General features: G+C 28.7%; 1 protein-coding gene across 1 annotated transcript in view; it reads right to left on the bottom strand.

The window, feature by feature from the left end:
- Positions 1–2,500: 2,500 nt before the first annotated feature.
- LOC117182040 overlaps positions 2,501–9,448 on the bottom strand; it is a 34,125-nt gene continuing 27,177 nt past the window's right edge. The window contains exons 2-6 of the mRNA XM_033375059.1: positions 3,834–4,076; positions 3,474–3,529; positions 3,251–3,280; positions 3,065–3,158; positions 2,501–2,652 (exon numbers count right to left, since the gene is read on the bottom strand). Coding sequence (XP_033230950.1) covers positions 2,561–2,652; positions 3,065–3,158; positions 3,251–3,280; positions 3,474–3,529; positions 3,834–3,867 — 306 coding nt within the window. The 5' untranslated portion in view covers positions 3,868–4,076 and the 3' untranslated portion in view covers positions 2,501–2,560. The remainder of the gene's footprint in view (positions 2,653–3,064; positions 3,159–3,250; positions 3,281–3,473; positions 3,530–3,833; positions 4,077–9,448) is intronic.

Below are 9,448 nucleotides of genomic sequence, written 5' to 3'. Positions count from 1 at the left end.
TTCTCATTTGTTTTTCCTCTTTTTTATTTTCACCAAAAAAATGCTTCTTTTCTTTTTTCAGAAATTGTTGTCTTTTTTTTCTAATTTTAATATTAATATTTAATGGTGAATGTCCAAAAATGGTCGTTGGATTCTCGGTTTTATTTTTAGGAATTATGCACATTAATTTTGTTATTCTTACAAAGCATGGTATTTCACACATGATTTGAGTATTCTAAAAGAAAAATAATGATTATCAGTAGGAGCATTATTTGTCAAAATGCTTATAGGAAATAATTCATAAACTACGTTATATTTTATACCCCCCCCCCCCCTTCGAAAGTAACTAAGCCGTTTGCTATTTATGAATTTCACGTTTATTCTGCATTTCCCACGTTTCTAATGAGTTGTATAGTTGTGTAGTTCAGTTACAAGCAAAAAAGGTGAATTCTCAAAAAAAGATGTAATGTTTAAAAAAAAAGACTTTTCTATTATAAACGAGGAATTTTTAATCCAAACAGATGAATTTTTAAAGAAATAATTCAATTTTCGACAAAAAAAGATGACTCAACGAAATAGTTGAATTTTGAACCTACCAAGGTGAATTTTCAAGAGGAATGTTATTTTTAATCGAGAATTGAATTTACAACCAATTTCTTGAACTTTAAAATAGAAAATATAAGTTTTGATTCAAAAATGAAATAGCTATATTTTCATTTTGAAAAATAAATGTTTAACAAGAACAAAATTAATTTCCAACCCGTTGAATTGAACTAAAAAACACCAGTTTTTAACACAATAGTTAAATTCTCAACGAAAATGATGATTTCAAATAAAACAGAAAAATTTGGAATTTCCAAAAATATACATTAATTTTCCCACAAAACATTTGCGTTTTTCACCCTACATTATGAACTTTCAACAAAAAAGTTAAGTTTCTACCCAGAAGTTAATTTTTCAAATAAATAGTTTAGCTTTTAACAAAACCGCTGTGAATTAAGTGCATTTGTCATCAAGATAGTTAATTATTGCACTAAAGATTTTAATTTTCAAGCAAATATTTCAATTTTGTACCAAAAGAGGTTTGAATTTTTAACAATTCATTCATTTTCAAACATAAAAAATGTATTCTAAATGAAAAGTGTGATTGATGCTATTTTAACCACAAAGATTTTTATTTAAATAAAATACAGTTGAATAAGTCAAAAACTATGAATTCTCTTCTAATAGTTTAATTTTTAACCAAACAGCTGAATTTTCAACGAAAATGAGGACTTAAGTCATTTTTATCTAAGAAGATTCAGTTTTTACAAAAAAAAAACACACACACACACAAATTTTTAACAAAAAAGACAACTTTCTAACCAAACAGATGAAATTTTAACTGAAAAAGATAAATTTTTAACTAGAAATGTAATAGGTAAATTTTCAGTTTATAAAAGTTAATTTTTAGCTAAAAAAGACATTTATTTTCAACGAAATAACTAAATTTTCAACCAAGGTTACCAAACAGATGAATCTTCAATTAAGAAGATAAATTTTCAAGAAAGCAGTAAGATCAAGTTGCGATAGAAAAAGATAGAAAATTCTTACAACTATTTGAGCATAATTTAAAAGACGTCTTTACATCTTTGTTCTTAATTACATTCTAAGGTGAAAAATAAATAGCATGATTTAAACAAAATGTACAGTTAAATGGGCCAGAAAGCGGTGCTCGGATATAAATTTTCTCGCCTTTTACAAAATTTCAGTGAGCTATATTTTTTATTAGATTAAAAACAACAATTACTATGTTAATAATCAAGCGTCTGCCACATTTCCCGTCATCTTGCAAACTGAACTTTTAAACAATATTTTTTCAATCATTATTTTTCCCTGAAAAAAACTTGGGAAGTATCGAGCTTTGGCAAGAAACTGAATATTTCAAGGTTCCGCGAATCAAACTTTTAAGAATAATTTTAAACGGAATATTTGGAAAATTAGTACAGAGTTTTTTAATTAGCCTTGTGTAGCATATGCGTAGACATGACGAGCACGTTTTGAAGGTTTGACACAAATACAAATAATTGAATATCTGAAACAGTTGAAGATTACTCATTATAATGTTTTTTAGGTAAGAAAATATTTTTAAAATCTTAATTCCACTCTAAAATTAAAATATGTTTTTAAATTAAAAAAAAAAACAATTTTGTATGAAATTGTATGGAAATAGTCGTGTATTTCAAAACTATTTGCTTGTTTCTGATGAATGCCATTGTTAAGCATTAAAAATATTTATGTCTTGTAGTTATGACTATACCATTCCTCTACATCAATTTTCAAGAAAAGTCAATTGACTCAAATGTTCACATTATAGTCATATAGTGAATGAAATTAATTTGAGTAAAAACATGAATGAGTTGGTACTAATTAGGATCTAAAATGTAGGAAGGCAAAATTATGAAACAGTGGAAATTATTTAATTTGAGTCTTTATTTCGTAGATTACATTTTGTGTAAATCCGCCTCAGAAAGCATCAAAATTCATAAAAGGAATAATGCTTAATCCGCTGATCCGCAATTTTTATCTCGGCTTCAGGGTCTTACAATTTCTTTCCACTTTTAGAAGTACCATCCAATTTGTTTTCTTTAGAAGAAGAATTTTCGCATTCTCCTGGAAATACTATCCCGATAACTGAAATAATAATTTATATTTTTCACATGAATTAAAATACCTATCTAAAAATCTGATACATTTCACCAATATTTTTTTTTAAAGTTAACAAAACAGCGAGTTGAAATTTTGGAAAATGTAAGACCATTAAAAACTCGTATTCTCAATTACATTCTTGTTTTAAAATAATTAAAATTATATTATTTAAACAAAATACATATTCCAATAGACCAAACTCACTTTCCTAAATGTTCAGCGGGATTATTCTTCAATTAAAAATAAAACAGTGGGAAAAAATACATTGGAAACACGGAAATTTATAGTCATGGAATAAAATTTTCCCTCAAAACTCAAATACTTTTAAAAGCATATTGTGATATATTAAAAAAATCAATCTTCCTGACATTAGAAAATTATTTTCAAAGCAACTGACCTTTTCCACAATTATGGTGGCACCAGAATGTCTGTGTATTCATGGTCGCATCATTTTTACCATCAGTTACACAAACTGGATCAGTTCCGATTTTCTAAAAATATTTTTTTCATTTTGTTCACAATTTTTGGGAAAACCAATCGTTTTTTAATGTCAAAAATACTGTGTAAAACTTTGTTAACTTACAGGACAATCCTTTAGACAATCACTAAGATTCTATAAAAAATATTTTAATTATTAAAAGTACAATTTATTGAAGTTTTTATAGCTGCATAATTTGGAATAAACACAAATTTTATATAATTGAATTTTTTTATTGTATAGATATACACTGACAAAAATAAGAGTAAAATTTTTAACGAGTGAGGACTTTCTTGTAATAATTTTTTTTGTAACCAGTAATACTCACTTTATCTTTTTTAGATACAGGAACTGCACATGTGGCCGCGAATGAAATTGCTATGACTATGAAAATAAAAATAAAATTAATTATTGGCTTAGTCCAAATTGAATTTTATATAAGGTAGATCAATCATCATTATAAATCGATATAAAATATTTCCAACTATATGAGTTTTTTTATAAATTATTGCAAGTAATATATAGCATATTCTTTATTTTTATGTGTTTAAAAATAAATTTCATATAATAAACTTCAGAAAATCTTTTTAAAAACAGGTCATAAAGAATTCAGAATTTATTTATTTTCATTCTTGAATAATATTTCTTCATGAAAATATGCATTTTTTGTATAATCAATATTACTTACTTAGTAAGAAAAGAAGTGCCACTTGTCCATTCATCTTGAATTTCTTATAAATTTTATGACAATCTTTGATCAATCAAGACTCTTTTCTAAAAGAAACTCGCGAAGTAATGAGCTTTAGCCAGAAACTGAATATTTGGAGAATGATAAAAGGCTCTGTCACACTTTCCTTATGTGGTATTTGTTTGCACAATTTAGAAAGTTTTAATTTAACCTCGTCATGAAGAAATTTTCTATATTTTTAATCTGCAAAGAAGTAAAATTACAAGGAACAATAGTTGTTATAATATCATTCAAATTTCTAATTATAGTTAACATACTTCATAAAATAATTGTAAAATGGAAATAGTTTTTCGCTTATTTCCCATGCATTCTTTTCACTTCCGGAACAATCAGCAAGGAAGTAATGGTGCAATTAAAAGCGAGAAGGGTGGCGATGGAAAATTACAAATTATCGTAACAACCTTTCTGCAATTATTTGCTCATTAAGCCAGTGTTTTAAACAATTGCAACAGGAGTAACTTGTTCTAGAATTGTACCTTATGGTGCCTAAATGAACATATAATAAAAAAAGGATAAAAAGACTATTTTTTTATGACTATGTTATTCAAGGAATTTTTCGGTGTGTTCTCAAGCGAAACTAACTTAATTTTTGCTTGGGAAACTGTGCTGCAATAATATAGTATAATATATAATAATTGAATATTGATCTTTTTTTATTACTATAAAATTCATTATTTATACCCGTGTGGAAAAATTTCGGGGCGCTGGGCGTCTTGTGTCTGATCAGACTCTGGACAGACGGTCTAATAGCGCCGCTGGCCAGAAGTGTAACGCCTAAACCATGAGATGGACTAGATTAGACGGCGCTGACCAGCCGCTGATCAGCTCGTCCAAAATAGACGAGCTGATCAGACGCTGGCCAGACGTGTAACGCTTTTACCACGCGATGGTCTAGATTGGACCATACAGAAAGAGGAGAGAGGGAAAAAAGTATTAGAACTTCACAGATAGTACACTACCTTTTAAATCAGAATTTAAATATTCTCTAAAAAAAATTTCAAGTTAAAATATTCAGTAGTTTATTTTTTATGACAGTTTTCGTCACTGGGGTAAAAACTTATCCCGGTGTGGCAAGTATCTTATTCTATAGATGCATGGCAAGCAAGGATTAAATTGAAATATTGCAGTTCAAGATTCATCATTTATTCGTTTTTTGTTGAAAATTAATTTAGTTTACTTTAAGTTCAACTATTATATAATAATGATCACAAAATAGCAGGCAATTCACGATATTAGCCCTAAGCACGACCATCCTACGGACGCCGAGTGATACGCGACAATTAACATAACCTACAAAATCATTGATCGATATCGATTTTTTATCAAGTTTTAAATACTATTACATGGATTCTTTCCTTATTGTGTTGGGTGATTTCAAAGCTGGATATTTTGACTGCTGTGTTGATAACAAAATAGCAGACAATTCACGACATTGGTTATAAGTATGGCCATCCTACGGACGCAGAGGGATAGGCGACAATTAATTCAACATATAATAACATTTTTCTCAAATCCTTATTGTCCATCTTCGCTTTTATTTAAAATGTGGCTAGAAATAGATTCAGTACGATGTAAAGACATATATAAAATCTTCCTCGCTGATATTTTGTAGGTTAGGTTGCAATTTGAGAAAGAATCAATTAATCTTATCTCATCTAAGTGGATATTATATTGCTCAACAATTATCAAAAAATCGTGTGTATACAAACCTAGACATGTGTCAATCTGACTTCAACACAAAACTTTCCTGCAAACTTTAATATTCTTTTAGGTTTTCCCAATCATTTCTGTCTGCTGAGGATTACACCATCCACTGTCACGATAGCACTTCCTATTTTCAACCGAGACCGTCTGAGAGGGGTCCAGTCAGACTGCTTCGATGAATATTTGAAATTTTTGCAATCGAGTCCGTCTAAGAGGGCCAAGGCCAGCACCCTGTCAGACCGTCTTAAGTAGACGGTCTAGATTCGGTCTAGCCAGCCGATCTCTCTACATAAGACTGCCACGAAATTTTTCCACACGGGTATTGTTGTGGTTTGAAGTTCATTAAAAAATACTGTATCATATAGATTATTATAACATTTTATTGTTATCGTCAATCTTTTATTGTCTAGAAATATAGGACTGAGTTCCTATTTTTTAAATTTAATTTTTCCGTAAACAAAATGAATTAACGCTAATTATAATCTAAAACGTCAACAAAGAAAATAATTAAACATATAAAACTATCACATTTTGAACGTTTTCTTCCAGGAGTGAAAAGCCATTAAGTTTCATGGCTTCATTTAAATATAAGTTTAATATTCAATCATAAGAAAACAAAATTTGCATAAAAAAAATTAGCAGAAAGAATCGAGGACAGACTGTCCGATTAAAAATCCGGAGCGCTACCGCCTGATCTAACCGGCGCGCGTCAAAATGTAGAAAACAAATTTATCAATAAAATAATAATATAAAAATAATAATTCAATCGATTTCAAATAATTTTTAGACATTAAAGCTCACTAAATCCTTAATAAATCGCTCAGAGCCGATAAAAAATATACTTTTACATACTTTATTTAAACATAATGTAGAAAGTTTTTAAAATTCAAGATATTGTTGCCTTAATAACACGCAGTTAACTCTAAATGATTTATAATAGTGCGCAATCGACAAATAAACATTCGCTAAAAATAACTTGATAGTTTATTATAGATGAATTATTTTTGTATAAACAACTGTTTTGTTATAAACACTGGCAGATGATTTTTTAATGGTTTTTGATATTTATTAAGAGAGAAAGAAAGAGTTTGAGGTACTATTTTATTTGTTACGATCATAGTTTACTGTAACTAATAGTTCTTTTGCTTCAGAATCAAGTTTCAATTCTGATTTTTTGCGTGATTTTTTCACTAGCTATGACTGGACCAGAAAGAAATTTCACAAAAAATTCAGATTCGAAACTGGACTTAGAAGCTCATTAAATATTAAACAAAGAAAACTAAGATTTGTTTAAAAAATTCGATTATAATAATCAGATTTGTCAAGGAGTTATGTCAAAATAATTTTCAATATATATCACAAGAAAAACTGTTTTTTTTTTGTTAACAAATATACACTGAAAGAAATAATTCGACGATACACGCATAATTCTGGTTATTCCAACCATAATGTATTGCTCGCGCAGCTACAGCGATACGGTTTGCGTATTTTACCTATACCATAATTATTGAAGCAATATTACTGCTTCAGTCATATATTCTAATAGATATTTTTAAACATAAGATGGGTGTGTCAGACAGAATTTGGTTGGGGGAAATCAACCATACGCATAGCTCTCAGCGGCACCTCCCATAATTGCTTTGACAATTATTTTTAAAGGTACACGGAAAAAATATAAATCGTGTTTATTTTGCATTGCGTTGAACTATTCAACGAAATGTGTTGCAAAGTTCTATACAATTTAGAGGCCGGGGTGACGGAACGTCGATTGAAAGGTAGTTTATACGAAAAACGTAAAATAGTTCTATAAAATCTAAACTTGTAGCTAAAATACAGTCTATATCGAAGAAGTTTTGAAACCAATTTTTCGCCAAAAAAATTTTATCTTTTGCATTTATACTTTAATACTTTAATATTTGTTCACATATTCGAGTACGCAATTATTTTGTATTACACAATATCACTACACTATTTATAAACGCACGATATGAAAATTTTTATTTGTCGCGGGTTCGAACATTAAATATTTCGCATTCCTAACGCCTAAAGCCTCGCGGCTAACCTAGCTTCGAGTATGAAGAAAAAAATCTGTAATATATCCTACAGCTGTGCAGGACCGTCTGCAAATTTTTGCAACCCATTCTATAAAAAATGTTGCGAAGCTTATAATAATATATTTACAATATGATAATTTTAGAAATTTTACAAATTATTATTGAATATTTTATGTAATTAAAGATTTTAAATAAATTCAAAATATTTCAAGAAATTTTGAAAGATTTTAGAGAAATCAATACATATTTTAAAAAATTTAATCGATTTTAAATGATTTCTAAAAATTTACGAAGCTTTCAAGAGATTTAACAGACTTTAAAGAATTCAAGAACATTATTTATATTTTAAAATTACTTTAAAATCTTAAAACTCAGTTAAATTCGACTGAAATTCCTTAGAAATTCTTCAAAATTACTTAAAATCTCTTAAATTCTTTAAAAATATCTTGAACTCTTTTGAATATTATCAAATCTTTCAAAATTCAATTATAAACTTTAAAAAATTTTCAATCAAGTAAGTCCTGAAAATCTGTTTTAATACTTTAACATATTTTTAAATTACGTGAAGATCTTCAAACTTTTATGAATTTTTTTTAATTCATTTAAAATGCTTTATAATATTTTTAATTGAAATTAGGCGTAAAATAACGAAATTACCTAAAAATCTTGACCTATTGTATACATAAAATTCAAGTGAAGACGGCGACTAATGCAGAGTCGACGCGCACCTCACCGGCTCATCAATCTCGCATGACATGCACGGTACAATGCATCGATTGGTATGGCTGAATCAAGCGAACGGCCGGATGCCCAATGCAACGCTTAAACGCAGTGTTCTTTCAAATAGACAGTTGATAAAAGTATACGTTCAATATAGCCATGATAGCGAGGCATCAAATTCTTGTATCTACACTATAATATTTTGATATTTTAATCCTATATCTGATGCTACATTTTTCCCAACTATCATTTCAGTCAAACAAACTTGCCTTGTCATATTAGGCTTGGTGATTTTCTTATACGTGGGTAATAAATCTCAGATTCTTATGGCTGAGACAGCACAGTTTTCTTTCTAATTCAATTAGAAATTCTGAAGCAAACTAGGATTGCCATTAGCCTCAAACTATTTCTTTCAGTGTATGAGAGAACAAAAAAATTTTTATACATTTATTAATGACAATAAAAATAGTGGATTGATATCGAGATTTATAAAAAAAAGTTTAAAAAATGAGTTATTAACAGTTAATCACGTTGAATAAACTAAGTTTTTACCTTTAGTAATAGCCGAAAAATGCATTTGTTTATTGGATTTGCTTGAACAATTATTAACTCTTATTGATCGATAGTACAGTGCCATTACTTAACCCTTAAACGGCCAAAACGCCACTATCGGTACACTGCTTTTCAACGGCCAATAACTAAGACTATTCGACACTAGAAAAAATTGAGACACATATATTTTTATTGCTTAAGATCTCCTCTTTCCGACAGTGCAAATGAAATTCCTCAAAAAATTTACTTATTATCCTAAAATGCAGTTTAAACAAAAAAAACGTGATTTTTCGTGCCTATTTTTTTTGTGAACCATTTTCCAAAGCTTTTCGAGTCTGTAATTAACCTGCAATCTTACTAACGGGTGGAATAAATGTCTAAACTTTGAGAATCCATGGTTCAAAGATCGATTTTTCCTTTTACTATTTTCAAAATGGCGTCTTAATGGCAAAATTTTTGTGAAAACATTCATGAATTTTTTTACAATAAACGATGCGCTTTTCGGAAAAATCATCAGGAATAAAA

Source organism: Belonocnema kinseyi, chromosome 10, assembly GCF_010883055.1.
Source record: "Belonocnema kinseyi isolate 2016_QV_RU_SX_M_011 chromosome 10, B_treatae_v1, whole genome shotgun sequence".
Taxonomy (NCBI): domain Eukaryota; kingdom Metazoa; phylum Arthropoda; class Insecta; order Hymenoptera; family Cynipidae; genus Belonocnema; species Belonocnema kinseyi.
Note: the sequence above shows the minus strand (reverse complement) of the source record. Positions and strands in the feature narration are given on the sequence as shown.